At 38.7% G+C, this 27,364-nt stretch overlaps 1 protein-coding gene across 1 annotated transcript; it reads right to left on the bottom strand.

The window, feature by feature from the left end:
* Window positions 1-492: 492 nt before the first annotated feature.
* ubtd2 (ubiquitin domain containing 2) lies at window positions 493-27,364 on the bottom strand. The gene is made up of 3 exons (XM_053477834.1): window positions 27,172-27,364; window positions 8,618-8,854; window positions 493-1,882 (listed from the first exon to the last, which is right to left on the bottom strand). Exons 1-3 carry the CDS (start codon window positions 27,239-27,241, stop codon window positions 1,497-1,499), a joined length of 693 nt encoding a protein of 230 aa, XP_053333809.1. The 5' UTR covers window positions 27,242-27,364; the 3' UTR covers window positions 493-1,496.

The raw sequence follows: 27,364 nt of genomic DNA, 5'->3' as shown, positions 1-27,364 counted from the left end.
AAAAAAAATTAAGTTCGGCTTTTTATTTCATAAATACGAAATAGACATCAAGTTCTGTATATTATCAAACGTAACCTTCAACCCAGGTTTTTGTTGCATGCAGAAATAAAATTTCATTTTCTCTGTAACATTTAATTGATTTCATAAACGCAACACACCACACACCCTTTTTTAGGCATGGTATAGCATAATAAAATATAACGCTAAATATATTACTGGATATAATAATCTGAATAAAGGCATCATGTATAATAGATGATGAAGTATTTTGTAAACTTGTTTGAGACAAAAGTTCTTGTTTTTATCTTGAATAAAAAAATCATAAACTAATTGTTTACGCTCACATGAACTGTGTCTCGGTTCGAGACGCTTCTAACTTTATGCAGACGTGGTGACGATAAACCCTACTTGTCTAAGGAGATAATCCATCTGATGGGAGCAGATTAACAGAATGAGGGGTGAGAAGGAAAGAACTGGGAAAGCACAGAACCATGGAGTAGAAATGTTCATATTTTAATTAAAAACACATTCCATATCATTAAAATAAGCCAACGTTTTTGCCATTTCTCCTTGGACAGAACGGAGGCCGTTTAAAAACACGAAGGACGTTCACATATCTTCTTAGAACCGCGCCGAGACCGTCAGTCACTCGGAACTTCCTTTTTCCCTCGGGCCCTACGTTCATGATTAGACCCCGTTTTTAAAATACAGCACTCAGTGAGAAAGAGAGAGCGAGAGAGAGATAGTGCCATGGAAACCTGGAGGAAACGAAGAGAATTGTCGCGACACGTGACGCAGCAGCGCAGAGGATCGATGCCTCGGATCTCATCTAGATTACAGATGTAGAGCACCGAGTGCGATGTGACGCTTCCCCTGTTTCAAAGCACATGAGCCGAAATCTAGACGAAAGGTCAAACAGCTGATTTATTACACAAAAGAAAAAAAAAGAAAAAAAATCCCACAGCTTCGCTTCTGCAGAACCTAAAAAAAAAGAAAAAAGGAGAAAGAAACCAAAAGCCGATTGACTTGAGATTGTTTTAAGAGCGCAGCAAGAAGGTCGCCAAGATGCTCACCTGACTTTAAGAGAGACAGACATTTGAATGAATGAATGAATGAATGAATGAATATAATGAAATCCTTCTTTTATATATTTATATATATATATGCTTATATTCCCTAATTAGTTCAGGAGAAAAGTTTTCAGTTAAAAACTAAACGAATTACAAAAAGCGATTGGTTAAAGGCCGAGACGAGGTCTGGCTGTAGAAAAGTCTCACAGAGTTTCAGACGTCCGTATTTCAGGTCTGCCTTGCAGACATAACAAAAATTTTAAACAAAACAAGAAGAGAAGAGAAAGCACTTCATGAATCTTCTCACGTCCGTCTTTAGAGCAGCGCGCTTGCAGTCCAGGCAAGATCTCAAACGTTCTGCAGAAAACGAGACGGAAAAAAAAGAAGAAGAAGAAAAAAGGCCAGTTTTTTTTTTTTTTTTTAGCGTCAGTTCTCGACAGGCGGCGGCTGGCTGACGATCACTTGCACCACGTAGTCTTTGGAGATGTTGAGCTCGTGCAGCTTCATGCGGTCGCTGAGCGGCCGGCCCGAGAAGAACCAGCGCTGACTGGACGCCTCCAGGCCCTCCTGAGACTGCAGACGCCGCTTCATGAACAGCACGCTGTCTCCCGAGCGCACGGCCAGACGCAGGTCGCGACCCGTCGAGAGACGCAGACGCAGCTGGCACTCGTGGCCCTCGGTGGGCGGGGCCTCGGGGGCCTCGGGCGTCTCCGTCTCGCTCTTTTCCTCGATCATGTTGACGGGCGGAGAGAGGCAGTACACGGGCAGCTGGTAGCGGTTACCCAGCTCGTCATAGCACTCGGTTAGAGCACCTGGGTTAGAAACACACACAAAAACAGATATCTATGTGAGAAATGAAGGATCAGGTTAGGAGTTGTCTCAATGTTATAATCACCATATTTATTTTTCCTAACACTCAATCATGTCACCGTGAAATAGATTTTAAGGGGAAAAAAAGAACAGAAAACAGAAAAATTAAAAAGATCAAAATCAGAAACAAAAATAATCTTTGTTATTATTTGAATAAATAAAAAGAAATTGCCAATAATGGAAATTATTGAATTTAATTTATTTAATGGAATTATATATTTATTTTTAAAGTATTTGTAAGCATTTATTTATTTATACAAAATATTTAATATTATACTTAATATTAATAAATAAACATTTATTTTAACTATTTATTTACATATTTAATAGACACAAATATTTAATTTCCTTATTTATACTAAATATATAATATAAAAATTTTATGTAAATATTCATTCATAATATATATATATATATATATATATATATATATATATATATATATATATATATATATATTTTATATACATATTTTTTGACAAAAATTAGTTAAACATGGACATTTCAGATCTCTTGTTTATTATTAACTAATCTTTAGTTTTTTCATAAAAAAAAGACTTCTAATTAGATTAGAAACAAAGTGTTTTCTTTTACATTTGCCAATAATTGTTTTATATAATTATAAAAACAAAAAAAAATAAAACAAATAATAATAATAATAATAATAATAATAATAAATAATAATACTAAATAATAATCATAATAGGGGAAGTCACTCAGAGATGGAACGCGGCAGCAGAAACCTAAAGCAGAGAGGAAAAAAAAGAAGCTCCCTGGTGGAGTGTCAGGGAAAGTTTCACCTCGTTGGAAATCCATGACACAAAAGGTAAATCTGCTACGCGTGTCGGTTCGTCCCTCTGTGACAGTTTCGGGTCGAGGGTCATCTCTACATGACCTCATGTCACTGACATTTTGGGTCGAGCCGAGCTCTGTTTAATCAATTCAAGTCATGCGTTGTGGATTAGTGGTGAGGCTGTTGGGGTTTCACTGGCGATGACGCAAGACTGTATATACTGTACAGTCACACAATAACTTTCACTAAAAGACAGTGAGGGGAAACTGAAGTGATTCAAAGCCCACACGTTCCTGCCCTCCCGTTGTCACCCAGCACAGGTTCTCTTTTCAATTTCTAAATGACCGTGTGAAAATCCCCTGGTTTAAAGAACCGCAAACCTCAACCTGAAGCGAGAAACCTACAGTACAGTAGCTTGTGAATGACGGCGCGAGGGCCTCGCTGCGATCCGAGCGCTTGTGTGAAGCTTTTACACCTCTGTCACTCGCGTGGAGAAATGAAAAAAGGATCAGACACACTGATTAACACGTGTTGGTCCAAACACTGGGATTATACACGCTTTGATTTAGACGTGCACTTACGGATGAAGTGTTCAGATGCAATACCAAGGTAACCACTGGTCAAGCATCGAACTTTAAACATCTACAAAAGACACTTAGTTTTTCTTAACAAATCTAATTTGTTGACATTATTAAACACCTTCGAATGTAACGTCAATCTTCTCGGCTAAATCAGATTCACAATTTCTTGTTTTTTTTAGGCCTCGTTTACACGATCAGTTAAATGTGACCCAATTCCTAGTCAGTTCAGTTTAAGATTAAATTTAAGGCTCGAGCAGAGACAAATCTGTGTTCAAGGATATTTCTGATAACTGAGCAGGACTACGAATGGTCCTGGCTCCAGTGTCAGCCAAAAATCGTTTCTTAAATCTAAGTAGTCATGGGTCGTTTATGAATGATTCGTTCTTTTTTAACGAGTCTTTAACTTGACTCGGAAGAACGAGTCGTCTCGGAGAGTGATTCAATGGTTTTATCCTGGGCGCGCATGCACAAAGCATCGCATAACCTCTGTAGGTTATGTGCAGGAAACAAAAATGAGCGGTTCAACTCATGAATCTTCTGGTCCAAGTCATTCATTCTTTTATCACGTGCATTAGATTCAAAAGAACGAACGACTCGGACTAGAAGATATGAAAGTTGAGCTACTCATTCTGTTTATCATAATACATCCTTAGCTGCATTTTAATATTTTTATTATTGGAACTAAAGCCAAAATTTGTGCATGTACACTGTTAACTATTCACACATCAGCAGGAAGCGCAGCATCCTGTGTGGTAAAAGCGAGTTTGCTTAGAATTGTAACAAAATCTACAAACAATTTAATATCAAATCAGGATATTTATAGAATCTTGACACTAATTGATCGAATTGATTGAAAGTTCCACTTCGAAACCTGATAAGGAGAGAAAACCTTGTTTTGGCTCTGACACGCGTCTAATGCATTTAGTTTCCAGACACTGGGTCGCAGCCCACAGGTGAGGCGCAGGAGACTATATCTGGGGTGTCTGCATTTTGGTGTATCTGCAGTACAGCTTTTAGTCCTACGGGGTAGCATGAAAATTTTCTCCCATTGTCACAGTTTCCGTCTGCAGTCTGCAACGAATCAGACAGTCTGTGAACTCTGATTATAAACGCGTTCATTTGGAATTATTTGTAAAGTCTAGTTTCATTGTTGACTTTTAACATATTTTAACATTTTCAACAAGACATGCATATAAGGTTATGATTTATCATCATATGTATCTCTCTAAAAACATCTAGTTTACGAGTCGAGGTAATACAATGCAATGTTTAAATGGCAATAAAAATGATCAGTAACATTCCTTCATGCACATATAAACTTTTCTCAAGATTTATAAATAACGCTTTTCGTGAGCTGGCTCGTGATGGTTCGTCATTGCATTCCTTTTCAATAAAGTTTTCAAAACACTGATCTAAACAACATCATTTTAAATCTTTTAGACGTACATAAGGTGCACAGACGGGTGTGTGAACGATGTCGACTGTTCTCCCACTGCTTCTGACTTTTCCCACATAAAATCATCATTGCTCGGTCTCGGCTGTGTCTAATTATTTTAGAAATGCTGAGCGCAAAATGATTTCAATGTTGGACTTTCCTGCTTTCTGATCTAAGCTCAGGAGTCAGATATTTATTTTCAACTTTCAGAGCTGTCAATCAGAGATAAGATTCTGATTTGATTCTTAATTTTTTTTCTTTGCATTAAAATACTAAAAACAACCAAAAGTATCTAATAAATACTGTAATGTTGCGAAGAGTTTAAATGTCACGTCTCATGCAGAGGCATAATCAATTTCTTCCGGCCGATCGTCTGCTCCAGTCCAGCAGGTGGCGGTATTGCACCAACTGATAATAAACTCAAAAGAAGAAGAACAAGCGATAATCTTGTAAAACAAGAGTATTTTGCAGGTGCATTTGCAGAAGATTGAAGTGGTTTGTATTTCCTGCAAAAGCTGCAGAATATTTTAAAAGAATTTTGTGCTTTTAGATCTTTTAATATTCACGATTCAAGTGTGAAATGATTTAGAATTGATAACCGACCAGTTGATTTAATAAATATAAGCGAGCAACAAAATCACACGGCTCTATTCCTGACGTAGTGACACAGCAGTCAATCAATACATGGATAAATAAATGAAAACTATTTTACCAGCCGATTCCATTTCACAGGATAAACGAGGTTTTAGACTTTTTCCCCAGACAGCTGCGTTTGTTCGCCGGTGTGATCTTTGCAGACACTTAAATAAAAACATTTCCATGTTGTTTGAGTAAAATATATTTATGTTTTCTTTAAAAGTAAAGATCGTTTTTGGGCCACAGCCTACCTTTTCACCATTTTTGCCTGTTTATGGAATCTGATAGACCAGACACACACACACGTCTAAATATTGTCTAGTGTTTCCATCGTATTGTCTCTCTCTCTCAGACTAACACCTGAAGAAGCTCAGGTTTCTGGTCTCCACCTGTTCCACCACCGGTTGGTGCGTCCCCTCTCCTGACCTTCCCAAAAACTCATTCCTAACAACCTTTAAACCTCAGGGACTCGGCCATTGAACTGACGAGGCAGTGTGTTTCCCGCGGCTAGAGCGTCCGCTGGATCTCCTCCAGCACCGTGAGAAGAATGAAAAAGACCAGATGGTTCGGAAAAACACGCACAAAGGCTGGATGCAGAACCACAAACACATCACACGGAGTTACTCAAGAGCTTCTCTCAAATATTTAACATCCTCATCAAGGACTTCTCGTTAACATACCACAGGAAAATGGTTTACAAAACACAATGGCTTGGAATGTTGAAGGAGAACACGAGAAGAGCGCGAGAACAAAGCGGCGCTCGTACGCAAAAATACCGCGTCCCAGAAGCTTCCTCAGGGCAGGGGCTCCCGAAACCTCCCTCCATCCAAACCTGCCCCTAAAATGGACATTCTGAATTCCAGATATAAACCCATCTTTTTTTTATTTATTCATATAAAGGAACATTCCCTACATCGATTCATGCCTCTAGTGCCAAATGCTTTCTTCTTATAGGAAAATCCTTAGCAGAGAGCAGAGGAACATTGTTCACATACTCTGCATATTTTATATACATCTGGAAGATTAAAGCTCTTTGAATGATGATGGATTATTTCTGATGGATTATATCTCGAACCCTCAATGTATCATTTCAATAATTAATGTAAATGAGCTCCTGCTGAGCCACGTTCCTCCAGAAAACAGCAGAGCTGAGCAACAAACTGGGGGAGGGGCTCTTCTTATATGAGGTCACATTGGGGGGGGGAATCTAAACTGCTTTTTTAAACTTCAGTCAATATAAAATGGGGAAAAAGGACACACTGGAGACTGAATTCCGCATATGAGGTGCCCTTTATACAAATCGTTTCGTTTCTTAGATGAGGTCTAAGTCTTTTAAAATCAAACTGTAATCAGATTTTATTAAATACGGTACAAATAATACCTGTTTAATATTAGTATTTAATAAAAGCTTGAAATACTACATATTTAAGTCAGCTCAGTGGACACGAGTCACATGGTGCAATACTTATTTTGCAATTTTAATTTTTCACTACAACTTTCACATTGCAAACATGAGAAATCTCAGGAAGTAAAAAAATATCTTGACTATAGTCATATTCATTTACTATTATTATTATAAAGTGAAAATAAACCAAATTGTATTTATTAAGCTTAATTCTAGACATATTTAATTATTCTTAAATGTTAATTTTATTATTTTATTATAACAGATAATTTTGCTTCTTTACTTATAAGAGTTACTCCATAAAAAATTGAACTGACATTTAAAAAAAAATCTTAATTTTGGTGTATTTGTTATTGTACGTTACAAAATAAGTTTAATTACTTAAGACAAGATAAATTTGCACATGAATTTTATTGTAAAGAATACATGGTGCAATACTTACGATAATTACTTGATTGATGTTTTTTAATTGATTTAATGCAAATGTAAATTGACATTGTATTTTTCATTTTTTTTTGCATATCCCAGTTAGGAAGCTGCGGTCAGAGTTCAGGGTCAGACAGGAAACAGCTCCCCCTGGAGCAGACAGGGTTAAGGGCCTTGCTCAAGGGTTAAACGATGGCAGTGTGGTGATGGTGCCGAGCCTCAAACACCCGACCTTAACACTTGAAAGTGATACAAGTCATTAATTTGTTACTTTTCTACAGCGCTTATCCTGTACAGACTGAAGCCCAGAGCCTCAAGGCGGGGTACACCCTGGACAGGGTGCCAATCCACTGCAGGAAATCAATTTGGTGTAAAGTCTTAGCGATATCTACTGTTAATAGAGGTCCGGTGGCATGGCATGGTGAATAAGTGCAGTAAAAAGTACTGTACACGTGCATGTACTCATGATCTCAAATTCCGTCCAAAAATAAAACCTGGAGAACTGAAAGTACGACCTCATGGCTTGACCTTTAATCTCAGCGTGTACTCATCGCTGTAAAAAGACTCTTCTAAAGTTTGCCCGAAGCCACGTTAACTCCAAAGCTGAAGAAAGTGACTTCTAAGCCCCCATGTTGAGATCCTTCCCTTAAGTTTAGCTCTTTCAGGGAAATGTGGAGAGCATCATCGCTCACTATGACTGATGTGTCACTCTGCGGCATCACAGGGGACGCGAGCATGACGTGGGGCAGAAAGTTTAGAGTTGCCCGCAATGAGGACACACAGTGCGAAGACCCCACTGACCACAGACCTAGGTTTTGTAACACGTCCCCCTGCTGTGTCAAACCACCGGGTAAAACACAACAACAAAAAAAACAATCAATAATGGATCTGAATGAGTAACTGAACTCCAACAGCGCTACTATAGACGGGTATTTCAGAAACCAAGCTGCGGTATCCTACTTTCACACCTTGGTTTGGTTATGAGCGCTGTACGAAACACACAATACACGTCCTCTGATTGTCCCACTTAGTACATTTCTGGTCAAACATTCAGACCCAGTTTACTTTTCTATTCTGAAAAGAACCAACATTTAAAAATCTTAACTGTGATGTATTTGTAATTGTACGTTACAAAATAAAGATAGGTTTAATTACTTAAGACAAAAATAAATTTGTACATGAATTTTATTGTAATGAACAATAACATTTTTTGTGATTTTAAATTGTAAAATGTATTTAAGTTTTATTAGAAATTAAAATATAATTATTATTTTATCACCCTAATTATTATAATTATCACCCTTTTAAATTTAGTTGTAATTGTAGATTTTTATAATCTTTAAATAAAATATATAATCATATAAAAAAATGTAAATGTTTTAAATAAGCCGCGGTGTTTACCGTGTGGAAGAGTAATGCTAGCTCCGTCGATGATGGCCTGAGCGAGCTCGTGGTCGTTGCTCTCGAAGGCCTGCGCGGCAGCCTTGAGCGCGTCCCAGATCTCCTTGCGGCCCTCGAAGGCCGGCGCCGTGTCCCAGAATTCATCACGCTTGCTCCGCAGTTGGCCGTCCGTCATCGGGTAGTCGCTCTTCCATTTGGGCTTCTCCCTCTTCAGGGCCTGGTTACGCCCCAGGGCCACTACGCCAAAGGACAGGACAGGGTACAGGTCAGAAATTCGGTGTACATTAAGTATATTAAACATAACCAAGGCGGTTGTTCGTGTTGGATTATATTAAAGATTCTCCTTATCTGGTTACAATTTCTGAAATTTATCAGGTAATGTATCACGATAATATTCTGATACTTAGAGTTTATGATCAACAACTAAATTGACAAAGTGACAGTATTCTGTAAGTTTAAGGGTTTTACTGTAACTTCAACAAGACAAAGTATGAATACTATAAGACTCAGTATGAACTTAAAATATGTTTAAAACTTAAAAACAAAACTCTTCTCTTAAAAATTCATAATAAAATGAAATTGGGGTAGGACGATTTAGTCTTAAAATCACATTGCAGTTATTTTGACATGATCTGTAAGTATGAAATGTATGACTTAAAACATATTTAACTAGGCTAAGAGCAAATTTATGGCAAGCTATAAAATGTCTGCATTGTAGCACTACTCTAAATGTAACACAAATACTTTTGATCTGCCCAAATTTTAATACCATAAGAAAACTATTTCTTTCAGAGCAAAATTTAAATAACTTTATTTGCAAGACAAAACTAGAAAAACTTTTACAATTTTTAGCACAAGTGCACTTACAGACCCTTTTGTAAAATCTGGTTTTTCTGGCCAAGGCCATGTTTTTCCCCCCTTACATTTCCTTACATAGATGTTATATATCTATAATATAATATTGGTTCGCATAAATTAGTTGAATGTTTAATATGTATCTGCCATGAAATAGCCTGTAAAGCTGATGGCAATAAGCCCTAATACAAACAAACAAACTAACAATGACATAAAGGATCACGTTAAGAAGACATTATTTTAAAATGTTAAGTAGCAAAATAATAAATTCAGTGAAGCCTCGGATTATGAGTAACACGTTTTGCAAGTGTTCCGCAAGACGAGCAAAGATTTTTAATACATTTTGACTTGAAATACGAGCAAGTCTTGGTTTACGAGTACCGAGTATCATGTATCACACATGCGCTTCTTGTTTTGATGCTGAGCGTCACGTGATCACAACTGAGCCAACGGTTTGTGCTGGGTCCTAGTGCGCGTCTCTTACTGGTATAATCAACATCCGTGCACGTGTGTACTGTTTACTATAAAACAGTGACCACGTGTGTTTGTGTGTGTGTAAAACATATTTTATTTTGTGTTTGAAAGCACGTGTGTAAAGTCTCAGTAGAGGTTAAAAATTAATTTTCCCCTCTCTGTCGTTATATGTGTGCGTTGTGTGTGTGTGCACGCGTGTAATTTGACATCGTGCTGGTTCACACACTCTTTCTTTCTTTTTCTCTCTCACACACACAGCGCCTGCGGGCATAAACAGAAACACTTATCTGTCGGGATTTATTTTTTACTTTTTTTTAAAGGTAAAGTGCAGATTGATATGTTTTATTTTTGCTTTATATTGTGTGTTAATTTTCTTTTATGCATTTATTTAGGAACAAATAATTTAAGTTTTCATTATTTCTTACGAGAGAAATTGCTTTGATTTACGAGCGGTTTGGAATACGAGCCCGCCTCCTGAACAAATCATGCTCGTAATCCAAGGTTCCACTGTACTTAAAAAGCACAGACACTGGAATTACTCAAGAAATAACTAACCAATTTGTTTGAATTTCATAGTACTTTTTATGAAAAAATGAACATTTGAACAGTTGCTTAGATATTATAAAATAATAAAAAGATATTAAAAGATATTATAAAAAGATAATTGTGAAATATATTTTTTAATAGGCGTTTATTACGCATTACTATTTTTAACCACATGACACTTTTGTGACCGTGTGTGATAACGGCACGTTTGATGCAGATAATAAGGTGACTATATTACAAAAAATTAATCAAATTACAGCAGTAGTTTTTATACAACATTATTAAAAATAATACAGTCCTGATTTATGGATGTTCCAAAGGTGAAAAAGTAACAAATCAATAGATAAAAAAAAAGATATAATTGAGGGAAATAAAAGGCTGGCAGGGCAGCAGAAGCCCTGGAGAGATTCTCCTTCTCATTCCCTTTCACTAACGGTTTCCCTGCGTCACGCTTCTGTTTCCAGACCTGACCCGAGTCTGCTGAAATAGCTGAAATCCTCTCAGTTGTTACGCCGGAGACCAAAGCAGCCGTAGCGCCCTTAGAAGAACCCGGGGATCCTGGCTCGAACAGAGACGAGGAAGGAAAAAAAAATTCTAACTACTAAACTCTCTGGCTGCTTTTCATAGAGACTGGATCTCAAACACTGACCTCAGAGGCCCCGCGCGGAGAGCCAGTGATTTATCAGGGCGAACATCTGCCTGCTGTTATACCGCGCAGGAGTCAAGGACACGTTTAAGAGTCGAACCGTACGGCTAAGTGAAAAGGGTGCAGGATTATTACATGACGTGAGAAATAAAAAAGGGAATCACAGAAAGCTGTCGGGATGACAGGGGCAGGTGTACTCATGTAGGTACGCTAGTGTGAAAACATTCTCAGTCATCTCCAACTGCTTGCAGAAACGTCCTGATAAGGTTGGAGTGCTTTAACGGCATCGCCATTCACCAGAGATTTGTTCTGAAAGCAAAGCACCATTTTTTTCCCTTCAACTCAGGTTCATTCTGTTTATGATGTGGACCTCATGTAACCTTCACCAGCAGACAGAGCTCCACTGCAGCCACAGAACATCAATAATTCACTCAGCACGGAGAGAGTCTTTTTTTTTTTTTACTCATGACAGAAAAACAGATGAGTCAGAGACGTGAAGAATAATTCCAAAAGTGATAACTTCAAAAACAATGAATAAAAGCAAGGACGGCAGAAAAACTTGACTCGACGTGATCTGCTTGATAAGTGAAGAATAACAAAGTACAATTATTCATGTAATGACCTGAAGCTGATCATTTTCCCAATAATGATTCTTTTTAGGGCCTAAGCACTATGACATCAGCCCTATGTCGTCATAATGTGTGAGGGCCCTCTCGTTCTTCCAAGGATTTTTTTCCCCCAGTGATGAAACTCACCAGACAGGTTGGAATCTGCTGCCATTAGGATTCCTGAGTCTCACTTGAGATTTTGCTGCATAGATCATACATACTTGAACGTATGCACACAAAACCCGGTACACATTTAGAGCTCATTGAGCTGAACAACTATCGCATTGCATGTCATCGCATGTCTATTTAACGAGAAGTCAGTTATTGTGGGTAATTTGCAAAACATGCCCAATGGATTTTAATGTACTCCTCCTAGGGAATTTATACGATCACCACCAAACTGGGGCTAAGTGATCTCAATACATTGATGATGCAAAATTGCAGAGGGATTTTTGATATCTCAAACAGGTCAGCGGTGACGACGTCTTAAACTTATGCTGAAAAGTGATTAATAACTTTCTGTGGGGCATCATAGTGCTTTTTTCCAGCATCTGGGGCTTTTTGGAGGTCTAAACATAAAATTTCCCCTTTTCTAAAATGATGCCATAATGGTATTGGTATGTACCTTTTAAATGCATGTGCACAGTCTGCCCACTGTCTTTCTGGTGCACCCGGCTGGCGATGGCGCAGGGTGCTTGGGCCCGCTCATTGTTGCTTGCAACTATACTTTTAATTTATCACCGATGAAACTTTTTACAAGTTAGTTCCTGTTCTTGGTCACGCTATACAGTAGCACAAACCCGTTTCCTCACCAGCGCTCGAATGTGCAGTGCTCTCGTGCAGGAAATATATGCACGATGTCACAGCTCAGAAGGCAATGTTAAAAATCTTTTAGAACGGGGAGTCACGGATCGAGGAGGAGGATTTTAATTATTTTTTTGAGAAGGCTGGACTAGAAAATCTGCTTTAAATGGCTTTGAAGTTGAGGGACAGTGAGATCTATTGGTTGCGGTGATGCAACAGCACTTTAACCAAGGGTACTAAGAGGGAGATGTGTAGAGAGGACAGTGTGTGTGGAAGTGCAGGATAAAAGCAGATGAAGAGTTAGAGACACAGAACAAGACAAGATCAGGGAAGGAAGTATTTAAAGTTTTTTTTTTTAAGGAAGGTTAGATTGGGAGGCTTCAAGAGACCAGGAAGATGAGGGAGACGTCGGTAATGTGACCTACTGGATTCCAATCGCAGTTAAACAACAAGAAAGAAGAAGAAGAAAAATTAAGCTTAAAGATCTCTTTCTCTCAATTAAAATTAAGCAGACATAAAAAAAGCATGCTATGAAGATAGGAAATCCGCTGTATATTAGCTACGCTTCGTTTCTGTAACTTTGAGTTGTTACTATGGAAACGATACTGCAGTCGAATGAGGAGCGTTAATTTCTGGAAGTTCCTTCGGGATCAATAATGTATCTATTTATCTAAAAGGGACATACAGTATTTATGCAACTGTTTTCAGTCTTTTTTTTTTTCAGTCAAAAAACCATCCCTCTTATGTGACCTCATATAAGAAGAAACCCCTGACCCCGGCTTATTAATCGACTCAGATCAGTTCTGCCATTATTTGGACGCCAGTTTTGAAACCCAAGTACGTACGGCTAGCAGTTAACGCCTAACGTGTGCTTTTTTTTTTTACCTGTTAAGCTTTAGCTTCACTCAAAATAGCCTAGACGTCTTCAGCTTTTAGTTGTGTTTGAACTTTTTGTACAGCGAAACACTGAGGATGTCATCATGAATTAACGCTCTTGTACATCTATATTTATACACACCCACACACCCCCCACACACACACACTAAATCATGTGCTACAGAAAAAAAATTATTTCCTCTTATACTTTTCCCCTTTTATGGTTCGAGAAACGAAGAAAAAGTTCCTAAATTGATCAGTGTGTTAAAGAGTTCTGATCCAGACACTGAAACGGAGCATTGGAAAAAATAACTAAAGAAAAAAAGACTCTCTTGTTTAAACTGACCGCGTTACAATCAAGAGGGATTTTTTACCTATATTTAACTTTAAAGCCATTCCTTTATGATGATGTCATAGATGTGGTTTATTTATAGACACTTCATGTCAGCAACCCGCTTGTGCCCGGGTCAGCTTCAAGACATCATAATATTATTATTATTATTATTATTATTATTATTAATAATGCATCTTGTTAATTTTTACAGATGTGGAACAACTGCGCAGGAAGACAGAACCACTGAGCCTTCACCTAAGTCTGTTATTGTTATTATGAGTTAACTGATTGGGCGTCTGTGATTTTTATTTATTTTTTTAAAAAGAAGGAAATCCTGTCCTAATGGTGCTCAGGATTGAGTTAGGCTTTCACACACACTCACACAATAACGCCAGCTTTAAATTGCAGGATATTCGGCGTGATGTCTTCGTCACAGCCGCGATCCCACGCTGCAGAAGACGACCTCTGGCTGAAAGTCTACTTACTGGTTGTCACTCTGAGAACAGCCTAAAGGTACCGTAAGACACCATGGAGACGAATCTGGACCACACTGAAGACTACAATTACTATGACGGCTCTATAACTGAAAATGCCAACAATTTCTTCTTTTTTTTTTCTTTTTTTTGCACTTATGTCTCCATCAGTGAACTTCAGCAAATCAGACTTACTCATCCAACTAGAACACACTCCCTGCTTACACAACTGTACTGTTTTTCGTCCTCGGAGCGCGCACACACACACACTCACACACACACATACACACACTTATAGATGTCACTTATAGACGGGGTTTATTTATCATAGCGTCTGGTGTCCCCCCGATGACTCTGTGTTCCTTTTTTTCCAGTCTGGTTTCTTCTGAAGGTTTCACCCTCATGTCATCTCAGGGAGTGTTCCCCTCAGCACTGACACCCCCGGCTCGCTCATCAGGGACACAACACACTTTAATTTTGTGATATGTTCGTTGTTCTAAATCCTCTAAATTCTGTAAAGGAATATGATGATGTAACAGTAAAAACAACATATACAGGTTTTAAAAGATGATCTTAACGCGACTCTGTTAAATCTCAGCTTTTGTTCAAGAATAAAATTTTTTCGGTCAAATTAATTGTCAACAATGACATAAAATACAGTATCAGAATCCGTTCCCGAGGCGAGTTCTTAAAGGTGAAATTTCGTATTGTGAAACGCATGTTCCCATAGAAAATAATGTAAATGCAGGTAATCCGTTCCAGTCAACCAAACATATTACCAATATTACCAATTTCCAACACTATAATCATATTTTTGCACATAAAAACAATCAAAACATTTAGAAAATACATGTAAATAAAGTAAAATATGAAATAAATAGACATTAAACCTCACTTAACCTTAATTTATCATTCCTCTTGGCACCGACTGCGTAAAAAAACAAACTCAAAGCGACTCCCTTTTCTTCTTGCTACCGTCCTTGATAACATTCTCGAGAGCTATGTTGCTACGTCTTCACTAAATCCTACACAAAATGAAAAAAAACCAAACAAAAGTAAACTCACTTCGCGTGGCTTTCCACTGCCGTTTCTCCCAGACGTACGCACAACTTAGCCAGCGTCAATGCGCCCAAAACGCCTCACGTGCTGAGGTATCGCTGTATATGTTGGACTTGAATGTGAATTTTTGTTTAGAAACAGTAATTGTCTCTTTTTTTAAATTTAGCCTTTCCAGCAGGATCTCTTGGTTGACGAAACGTTGCGGTGACGTTAATTTGGCAAAGTTACAGACACTGGGACGACGCCGGTATTCCGCTGTTTTTGAAAGTTAGAATGGCGTTGATGACATGACGTCAGAACGACATTGACCAATGCCTCAAACACAATGTCGAAAAGATAAAAAATAAGATTAAGATTGGCCTGAGCAGGACTCGAACTGTGGTCACTGTAGTGAGAGCGATGTGTGTTTACCACTTGACCACTAGGGGGCAATGTTGCCAAAACTCGTACATAACAAGAAGAATATTGTACTGTATTTGCGTCACTTATTTAACGTTATCTCAACCTCATTTTATCATATTGATTCTAAATTTCAAAAACATTATCACAGAGGCTCAGTGGTAAAGCGTTTGCCCTTTCATCAGGAGATCGCTAGTTCAATTCCCGGGGGATGTCTTTGAGCTCACGCAAACGGAAGGAGCCGATAGCGCTGTCCCAGTGGTGTGTGTCCCCCAATTGGACAAGACTTAATTAGGGAGAAAATTGGGAAAAAATTCATAGAAAAGTAAAAGAAGAATAAAAATAAACCATCATCATCCTAACGGGAAACGTCATTGCAACGCCGATACAACCATATAACAACGTTCATCCAGTGTTTATGTACCGTCTGATGTGCAGTCGTAGGTTAAAAACATTTAATGATTTAATTTTATTCCAATTATTTTTATTATGAACGAGTTAAAGCATGTTTATTTAAGTGATTAGCTCATGACATCTTGTTACATCATGTCTGATATCTCTGACTGGTATTTATTATTATTTTATAATTACATTTTGAGCATTAGTGGATGACAATTTCTTTATGGGAAGCCGCTAGAGCACACACTCTCTGACGTGAAGTACACGGCTCAAACCTGACACGTGCAAACAATCACCTTTTTTTTTTTTTTTTTACGAGCATCTGAAGTGAACAGGCCTTGAAAAAGCCTTTTAAGATCCGTCCAGAGCAAGGCGCTGTATCAGACACGTTCGCGCAGGATTACGGTGTGAATTTAATTTGCAAAAGAATCCCAAATGGGTGTTTAGCTGCAGTGTGTGTGATAGAGAGCGAGAGCGAGAGAGAGAGAGATGGAGCACGGTGACGTGTTTCAGGCCACGTGAGCTTCTCATCGGGACGGCACCGACGCACGACGTGCCGCCGACATCTGGGAACCATTGCCTCGACCAGACCAACATCCTCCTCCACCTCGCTAGGAAAAAGAACGTCGATCTTATAATACACGCTCCACACGCACAGGGCGAACGTCTGAGAGGAGAGAGCTGAAAATAACTCTGGACGGTTTATTCTGTCTGAGACACCGAACGATGCCTGGGGTTGTGCGTCAATATAACGAGATTTATTCTACTGTTTTTTAGTGATAAGATTATAAAGAAATATACTCTTACAAAAGGTAGCAAAGAAGAAGCAAATGAAAATAATAAGTTAACAAATACAGTCGAAGCCCACTAAGTCACGGTTCAGAGTTTGTGGCCTCAGTTGTTTGCGTTTTTTTTTTTTGGCAATATATAATAATTGTTCATCCGTTTTAACACTAAACTGTTAAGATCAATATAATTTACTAATTTTGTAACTAAACAAATTAAGCTGAATTTCCATATAAAAGATAATGAATTACAGTTCATATAGTGGGGTCACGGCGGTGTTTTACATTCCAGCACCGCGGGAGACACAGTGTACGGGTTTACCTTTATATTCTTTTATTTATTTATTTTTAAGAGTAATGCATTAAGCCGAGTTTGAAATAAAATGAAAGTGTTTTGGAAGAATATTTAGGGTTTAAACTATAAAAATAGGCATATACGCTTTTTTGTTACCTTTTTAAATAAAAATAATCGGAGGGGATCAGTGTGTGGATTAGAGATGGGAAGTTCGAATCATTTTAGTGACTCGGTTCTTTAAATCTTGTTTACCAAAATGAAGAAATCTTTTTTTGAGTCATTTAGTTCATTTCGTTGTTCTGATCAGAAATAAAATATAATGTTGCATTATCAATAAAAAGACCCCCAATACGTCTAAATACACAAATTCTGGCTATAGTTCCAGTAATGAAAATATTAAAGTGCAGCTACGGACATATTATAATAAACAGAGTGAGTAGCTCACCTCTCATAGTGGTGTGAAAAACTATTTGCCCCCTTCTTGATTTCTTATTCTTTTGCCTATTTGTCACACAAAAATTTTTCTGATCATCAAACACATTTAACTATTAGTCAAAGATAACACAAGTAAACACAAAATGCAGTTTTTAAATGATGGTTTTTATTATTTAGGGAGAAAAAAATCCAAACCTACATGGCCCTGTGTGAAAAAGTAATTGCCCCCTAAACCTAATAACTGGTTGGGCCACCCTTAGCAGCAATAACTGCAATCAAGTGTTTGCGATAACTTGCAACGAGTCTTTTACAGAGCTCTGGAGGAATTTTGGCCCACTCATCTTTGCAGAATTGTTGTAATTCAGCTTTATTTGAGGGTTTTCTAGCATGAACCGCCTTTTTAAGGTCATGCCACAACATCTCAATAGGATTCAGGTCAGGACTTTGACTGGGCCACTCCAAAGTCTTCATTTTGTTTTTCTTCAGCCATTCAGAGGTGGATTTGCTGGTGTGTTTTGGGTCATTGTCCTGCTGCAGCACCCAAGATCGCTTCAGCTTGAGTTGACGAACAGATGGCCGGACATTCTCCTTCAGGATTTTTTGGTAGACAGTAGAATTCATGGTTCCATCTATCACAGCAAGCCTTCCAGGTCCTGAAGCAGCAAAACAACCCCAGACCATCACACTACCACCACCATATTTTACTGTTGGTATGATGTTCTTTTTCTGAAATGCTGTGTTACTTTTACGCCAGATGTAATGGGACACGCACCTTCCAAAAAGTTTAACTTTTGTCTCGTCGGTCCACAAGGTATTTTCCCAAAAGTCTTGGCAATCATTGAGATGTTTTTTAGCAAAATTGAGACGAGCCTTGATGTTCTTTTTGCTTAAGTGGTTTGCGCCTTGGAAATCTGCCATGCAGGCCGTTTTTGCCCAGTCTCTTTCTTTTGGTGGAGTCGTGAACACTGACCTTAATTGAGGCAAGTGAGGCCTGCAGTTCTTTAGTTGTTGTCCTGGGGTCTTTTGTGGCCTCTCGGATGAGTTGTCTCTGCGCTCTTGGGGTAATTTTGGTCGGCTGGCCACTCCTGGGAAGGTTCACCACTGTTCCATGTTTTTGCCATTTGTGGATGATGGCTCTCACTGTGGTTCGCTGGAGTCCCAAGGCTTTGGAAATGGCTTTATAACCTTTACCAGCCTGATAGATCTCAATTACTTTTGTTCTCATTTTTTTCTGAATTTCTTTGGATCTTGGCATAATGTCTAGCTTTTGAGGTGCTTTTGGTCTACTTCTCTGTGTCAGGTAGCTCCTATTTAAGTGATTTTTTGATTGAAACAGGTGTGGCAGTAATCAGGCCTGGGGGTGACTACAGAAATTGAACTTTTAACTGTGATAAACCACAGTTAAGTTTTTTTTTAACAAGGGGGGGCAATTACTTTTTCACACAGGGCCATGTAGATTTGGAGTTTTTTTTCTCCCTTAATAACATAATCTTCATTTAAAAACTGCATTTTGTGTTAAATTATGTTATCTTTGACTAATAGTTAACAGTTTTTGATGAGCAGAAACATTTAAGTGTGACAAACATGCAAAAGAATAAGAAATCAGGAAGGGAGCAAATAGTTTTTCACACCACTGTATATATTCCAGTCGGAGTCGTTCGTTTCTTTGAATCTATTGCACCGCATAGCGTCCATAGGAGTCACGTGAGAAAAGAACGAACGACTCGGAGTAGAAGAGTCACAGAGAACCGTTCAGTTCTGTTTCCTGTACATAACCTACGGAGGTTTTGCGATGATTTGCGCATGCGCGGCCAGTAGAAAATGAACGGATCACTCTCTGAGATACTCGTTTTTCTTAGTCACGTTAAAGATTCGTTCAAAAAGAAGAATCGTTCATGCACTTCCCATCACTAGCGTGGGTTCTGTGGCGGGTGATACAAATAAATCAGTGTGTGGGGAAACACCGGACCTCACCACTAGAACAGCTTAACCTGAGGGAGAAATGTGTGTCATCATTAATAATTAATATTTAATGAAAATTTGCGACCCTAATCTTGACACATTTGCAATTGTGATTTTTAACACTTTGGTGGGAATCACCAGGGTCCCGCCGATACGATATTATCGCGATACTTGGGTGTCGATTCAACTTGTATTGCGATTCCCGATATGTGAACAGTTTAGAGTGCACCACCTGCAGGAGTACAGAGGAACAGCACTTTATCTCCACCTCGAATGCAAACATATTCCTTCATTCATTCACGTTCTATACTTCTTATCCTGTATGCAGGGTCGCTGGGGGGGGCAGGGGGGGGGGTCTTCAGACCAGTACATTCTGGACAGACACACACACACACACACACATTCATTTACGCACTACGCAATTTGGGAACGCCAGTTAGTCTAATCTGCATGTCTTTGCCACTGTAGGAGGAAATCGAGTACTCCGAGGAAACCCACCAAGCACGGGGAGGACATGCAAACTCCATGCACACGTGGAGTTCCAGACGGGAATCGAATCCGGAGGTGCAAGGTGACAGTGCTAATCTTGAATTGTTACAAAACATAATCCTGATACGTCACTGAATTGTTCTTTTCCTAACATTTTTTTCTTTATCATTTAGTATTCAAGCGTATTATTTGAGTGAATAACAGGCACTAGAAGTAAAAGCATCCAAGCAAAATCTCTCCTCATTCAGCATGAAGTCGAATACGTCCTTAAACTACTCATCAGATACTTCATGGCGAACACAAGCAAGAAACAATAGAAAAATCATACTTTATAATGTCTAATAACCATGTGCTTACTGTACACGGGCCAAACCAGGAAGTAAACAGGAAACAAGCAACAGATAGGTTGCTGCTGGACCATGAGGAGTATGATGAAGATGATGATGATGAATGGAGGGGGGGGGGGGTTGTTGGAGACGGCTGTCTGTGGTTGAATATTTGTCAGTTTAACAGCCTCTTGATGTGTAGGAAGGCATTTCTTGTAAATGTTTAGTGACAAAAAAACAAAAACAACACAGAGGCTTCTGCAAGACCAGATTTTGTTTATACTGAAGCCGTGTAACATCTGGAGAAAAATAAAAACGATCTGTGGCTTTATACTGTATATGTATATGTGTGTGTGAAATTGTGGAACGAGAACACAACCACATCCGTAATATTTTTAATGATGCGATGAAGCATGAAGGGGCTCAGAGCCATCTGTGTGTTTCAGATCCTCACCAGCTGGGTCACGTGTCCCAGAGGGCAGAAGACGGCAGTGGAAAGAAGACGATGGCAACATATGTCTCATTTACGTGAGCGCTCGCTTCTGCTTGGATCACATGATAGGAGGCAGGTCAAGTTGCACAACTTCTGCCTCGTCTCGCACGCCGAGGAACCACAAGTGCTGTGGGAGCCGGGGTGGGGGTGGGGGGGTTATTTGCCATGTCCTTTTGGTGTGTGTGTGTGTGTGTGTGTGTGTGTGTGTGTGTGTGTGTGTGTGTGTGTTTGTCCGGGATTAGACAATATTCTGTTCATGTTCACTTCGTCATGCTGGAGCGCTGCATTGAGTCATGTAGATGCATTCAGACAAAAACATTAAGTTCTGTTAGAGGACATGGCTTTAGATAAGGAAGGACGAGGCAGAGGGGAAGAACGTTTAAACAGGTTCGAGCTCACAGGACGCCTACGGTTATGCACGTAGTCATCCTTTACACTCACGCTGAGCTGAAAAGAATCTCAATGAGCACAAAAACTGGAGTAAAAGAACGTGATAAAGCTGTACATTCCTCTCAAAACCATCTGATTTTAAACCGAACTGTCGATCATAGCTAGATGCTCGATTTGATTTCTGGATATCAGCACGTTCAATAATTATTAAAACTGATAAAAATATAACAAATACTGAAATGCTGCGTAATCCGTGTTGTCGATTGTTTAAACGCCACATCCTCATTTAAAGCCATTTGAGAGCTGAGGTTTCACTCCACACTCCAGTCCAGTAGGTGGCGATATTGCGCCAAGTGTCCATAATATCAAAAGAAGAAGACGAAGAAATGATAATCTCACCAAATTTACAAAGTACTTTATCTAAATATCACGGAAAAACAAAAATGTGTAAATCTGTTCTGAATCAAAAACCGATCAAGTCTGATGACATCATACAATTGCACGGTTCCGCTTCTGTACAACGTGTAAACATGAAATGAGTGAAGGTGCTGAACGTCAAATAAAGTATTTATGAAGGAGATTTTGAGGCTCTGGTCGACATCAAATTTTAATTTCATGATTAAAATTACCGTTACTTTTTTTTTTTACCTAAACAGAGATAAAATATAAACAATAACACCAGCATCCTGAATCAACCTGCGACAAATCAGTGAAACACGTCACTCTTACTGGAGAGAGATCACGACACGACACGTGACGACCAATCAGTGACCTGAAAGACGGAGTACAATGCTGCATAATGCAAAACAGACCAAAGGTTCGTATTTCACCTGACACACACACACACACACACACAGTGTCATGCTGTCCTTGAAGACAATCAATATGTTATGTTTTTGTTAAGTTATGAGCAACATCAATAACTTTGTCCAGCTCTCTGTACAAAAAGTAAAACATTAAAAAGTTTATTATGAAATATATTTTTTTAGACAGCGCAAAGACTCAAGGATGATTTATGATTCATTAACAAATTACCCACTTGGTGTTCCAGCTTTTTAAAAGAGGGTGTGGCACCATATATCCTTTCTGTGTGCAAACATATTCACTCATTTTTCTGCAGGTTAATAAGCTTTAGAAAAGAAAACATAGTACAATACTTTTTTTCTATTATTCAATAGAGTTAAATAGGCAAATAGAGTTGGGGGAAAATCGTATCATGTATTAGGTATCATGATTCTTTGTGTAAAGGGTCATAATTTGGTGGTAATATGTTGCAGTTCCTGTACGACCCTGCTGGGGGCGCACTCTAAACTATTCACAGCTTTCTGGCATTCTGTGCGGTAGGAGCGAATTATTTGCAGAGTTTGTTGACAATTGTAATAAAATCTGGGGCAAAAAAATTATATATAAAATCCTGATACAGAATCGCAATACAAATGTAATGGACAGTGAGGTACAGTGATGATATCGTTTCGGGGGCTCCCTGCTGATTCCAGTCCCTGATTGTAAATAACAGATCTCCCCCTTTGTTATCTTTAAATGGCTGGATGTGTTTCCGAAAAAGCTTTGATGGAAACTAGCTTTACCTGTTGCACCTTTACCTGCGGGCTAACATCAGAACTTTCTGCCGCCTAATTTGCATTGCGGTGTGATTTATTACCAGGTGGCACAAACATGTTGCATAAACAGTACGGTGCTTTTGATCAGAACATTTACTGTGTCCAAAGTTTTTTTTCTGATTCCTTACAAAGCTCTCTCTCTCGTTCTCGCTCTCTCTTTTCTAATCCATAGCTGAGACTGTTGATTTCGTTCCTTACGCCTCTATCCTTCACAATTAGGGCTGTAAATCAGAGGCAGACTGTTGATGCAATTCAATTGGATTCTCAATTCAGTTCGATTGTGTAGCACTAGCGATAATTGTCTAATATCCCAAGCAGCGATATTTCTGCTGTAAAAATGCAATATTTCTGTAATGAAAATCTATTAAAAGTGTTTAATAAACATTGAAATCCTATATAACTTGTATAAAAAAACAAACAAAACAAAAAAAAAAACGTGATGTCTCGTTTTGTTTTATCTATTTTATCACACTCTAGTCCAGTGGGTGGCGGTGTTGCACAAACCACCCATAACCTTAAAAGAAGAAGAAGCGATACTCTCTTCCGTGGAAAGATGAAAGCGTTTTTGCATTTTCTGCAGAAATTATGGTACATTATAAGAAATTCATTCATTTTAGACAATTTAGCAAAAATCTAAATCGAAAGTTTATCTAAACGATTCGAGTGCAAAAACAGACCCATCGATTCAATCATCTAAATCGGATGTTAACCACTAACTATCATTTGATTAATTGGTAAAAAGAAAATAACAGCTTAAAAAAAATGTGTAGGAACTGGTAATGTTTTTCTTGCACAATACTTTTCCTTAGCTCAACCAGCTATTGTTTTCTGCACCACCAGGAGGCGCCATTGCATTTCAGGAGGTCCGTCCCTCTTTGCTGGGTTTATTTTGTTTGTTTGGGTACAGTATTTATATTTTAATAACTTTTCTCACAAAAGTAATGTCTTTTGATTTGTAATGCTAGAAATATTTTAATAAAACTTGAGTTTTAAGTGAGACAATAATGTGCATCTTGTTATTATTCAATTATTAATTATTAGCTGTCGATCATTCAGAAAAATGAGTGAAATTTGCAACAGTAGTACTCATGACACGACAAAACGTACATTTTAACTGCTGATTGTAAACGTTAAGGACGCGGACAGTGAGATCACAATCAGTTCTGACGAAGTGACTAAGGGTTTACACTGAAACAAAACGTCTTCAGCTTTTACTCAACGCTCGCTTGGTTCTTCGTGTAAAACTCATTTATGCAACATCCTTTTATCCGGGTCAACAACAGGATCATGATATTGTGACATGGCCGAGGTCGCACCCCTGCACCACAAGATCCAACAATAATGATTTAATAATGATTCATATACAACAAACTCATTTTTGTGCAGCACTCGTTTTTATATTCTCCGTCCCAGGACATATTTTTCTCCTGTTGTCCTTCAGGCATTTGTTTTTGCATCTGGCGCTCGCATGACGCTTTAGTTGGCTCAAATTTCAATGTCTGTCTGCACACACCCAGAAATACCCGGGGCATTTGATTCGATCGCGTTTAATCGAGAATCCTAAACTGCATTAAGAAGCCTCAGAGTGCTTTCACATGTCACAGTCTGGTTACTGAATCTGAATCAGAGCGACATTTGATACTTTCCTTCGGTTCGTTTGCTATTTTGGTTTCGGATTGTTTCCACACTAAGTAAATGAACCGAAAATAAAATAGTTACATCATGTGAGGTGTGGCAGGGCAGAAAATATACATGCAAAACATTTAGGGTTTTTTCGCTCTTTTTGATAATGTAAAAAGTGAACTGAGCTTGAGCACGCGTCGACTGGATTCTCACCTGCCTTAAAAGAGACACCAAAATAAACACACAGATCAGGGTTCGATTCAAACTAAATAAATACAGAATATGTCAATGCACGCACACACACACACAGTATCTTTTTGCTTCTACTCAGACTCTTGCAAGGCAGGAAGCATCCTGAAACATCATGACGTAGTTTTTTTGTTTGTTTGTTTTTACCTTGGAATATTAATCTGCAGATATTTCCCATGAGCTGCTAAACTGAGCCAAAAGAACTGAGAGCTGTAGAACTGTGGAAACGTGACAAAAAAATAAATGCAGACTTGATTGATATCAGGTGTACCGCACAACACGGTGAAATTCTTGTTTCACATTTTGCAGTATGTTAGGAAGTCTCAGCTACAGTAAGATATGGTTCCCCTGCTAAATGTGTGTGGCCAAAGAAGCTACTTATGAGGAAATTGGTTTAAGCTTCTGGGAGCATATGACCTGCAAACATCGTTGCTTGAATTAGTTATTGGTAAAACCTTAAAAAGCAAAGAATCTGTAGTGTCCATAACCATGTGCAAATTCTTGTTGAAATATCTTAACAATTTTGCATTTTAGAATAAAAAACACTTTTAGGTTTATGTCTTTTTCATGTGAAATATAAATTGTCCATCTAAGTTTCATCTGAATGACAATTAAGATTTGTATTTTTGTTTAAAAAAAGTTAACCGTTGAAGAACAAGTTTTTCTAGCATGTCTTTAAAATTGGCAATAAATTTAGATTTACAGTAGTTCGTGGAAAATGTTAACCAGCTTTCTCTGAAGACAAGAATACCACATCACGATACAGTAAGTCGCCACCTTGTAAACGAGTTCGTTCCGGGAGCATGTTCGTAAGTCGAATTTGTCCGTAAGTCTGACAAAGTGAGTCTTATACCCCTTTTTTACACCCCGTTGACTTATACCCCTCAAATATACAATGTAAAGCATAAAAGACAACAAACACACAGATTTGGTGTTTTGGTTCCGCATTATATTCTTGCGAGACTGCGCCTCCACATCGCAAGGGCAATCCCAGTGACGCAGCTGGGTCAGCTAACCTTGTTTAAAGGGAGCCCGGGAAGACCTCCATCCTGTTATTTACCATCAGGACAACTTCACAGAACAGCCATTTTCAGCCAGATTATCGTGTTCCTGGACTGATTCACTGAAACCCCCACACGCGCGCACACATACTGTATTTAATATAACGGAATTTGGACATTTTATACACTCACTTACACAGTAAAAATGTTGTATATAATTGTAAATATTGGTATCTGGTGTAGTGCAGTGTCTATTTTTTGTAGCTACTTCTGAAATTTGTTCATAACGTGGGGTCTGTTCATATCTCCGTTCGCAACTCGAATGTTCGTAAGTCTGGGGCTTACTGTACTTTGTGAGATTTAATAAATGAAGACAGAGAATAGAAATGTGTTAATGAAATCCCATAACCTACTTTTGAATGCACGTTATTTAGCAAATGTGTTTCCTTTTTAACTGAAAAATATTTATATGGTAGGCATATTTACAGATAGACAAAGCATTGATCGGGGATAATGGTGCTATATGACCTAAAAATTCACTTTTTCACCCTCAGCCCCTTTTAACACCAATATCATACTTCGGCCGTTAAGAAAGAGCACTTCTTTGTTTGTTTGTTTTTTTTTGCCTGTGCTGCTCTGGCGTTCACACTTGACTGAAGCGGGTTGTGACGTCATGCGTGAACGCGTTCCGTACCGTTTCCCCTGCAGCATCCTTTGTCTCGCTAGCCACGCCCCCTAAAATGATGACGCGCTATTGTATGCGTCGCGTTAATAATAAAACTAAAACCATCTGTACCGGAAGTCCTCCAACAACAACAACAACAACCCTCTCAATAATGATCCGCTAAGGCGAGCTGATCACCACCGGAAATGCAGCACAGATTGGCTCGCGCGCCGTTTCCGTGGCAACAGCGCGACGAAGAAGAAGAAGAAAAAAAAACCGTTAGCTTTTCCTCCTTAAGTTCACCAAAGTCTTCAGGCAGCTGTTTCTAATCGAAGTCGCCATGATTTTATTAAACAAACAGAACAAAAAACAAAAAAAAAAACAACCCATAAAGACACACGAGTTACCGAGTTATAATTATATATCCGTGCATTGTGTAGTTTGTGCAGAAGTGTTATATAAAGACTGACCCACATTTTGGACTAGCCACAAAGCTAGCAAGGGCTCTGAGGGTTAGCCAGCTAGCATGCTAGCACAAAGATGGAATATTTACAGCAAAAAAGGGAAAAGTGCAAAGGGATTAAAGCGTTTAAAGGTTAAAAGAGAAGATGGCTGAGGTTTCACAGTGAGAGAGAAGAGAAGAGACACGTTTAGAGAGAGAGAGAGAGGAGCATGTAGTGTAGAAATTATAATAATAATATATAATAATAATAATAATGTTAAACATGGCGTGTAAGTTTCATTTCCTACCTCCGGTTCCGTCTGAGTTTTCGTTTAAGCTGCCGGAGGAGTCGTGCTGACTGCCCACACAGCCACCCATGGACGCGTCTCTCTCTCCCTCTCTCTCTGTCCCCCTCTCCTCAACCCAACGGACAGGGACGAGACGAAAGCATCAGCCGGCCAGAGGCGGGCTGCCTAGTGCTCGTGCTCACTCACACACACA

Source organism: Clarias gariepinus, chromosome 19 (assembly GCF_024256425.1).
Source record: "Clarias gariepinus isolate MV-2021 ecotype Netherlands chromosome 19, CGAR_prim_01v2, whole genome shotgun sequence".
Lineage (NCBI taxonomy): Eukaryota > Metazoa > Chordata > Actinopteri > Siluriformes > Clariidae > Clarias > Clarias gariepinus.
Note: the sequence above shows the minus strand (reverse complement) of the source record. Positions and strands in the feature narration are given on the sequence as shown.

Excerpts from the sequence above, each read along its gene's own strand:
- ubtd2 (XM_053477834.1), bottom strand. The coding sequence starts at position 27,241 with ATGGGTGGCTGTGTGGGCAGTCAGCACGACTCCTCCGGCAGCTTAAAC. Across the intron at positions 8,855-27,171 it reads AAACTCAGACGGAACCGGAG|TGGCCCTGGGGCGTAACCAG; the intron begins GTAGGAAATGAA and ends CCTTTGGCGTAG. Across the intron at positions 1,883-8,617 it reads TAGCATTACTCTTCCACACG|GTGCTCTAACCGAGTGCTAT; the intron begins GTAAACACCGCG and ends TTTCTAACCCAG.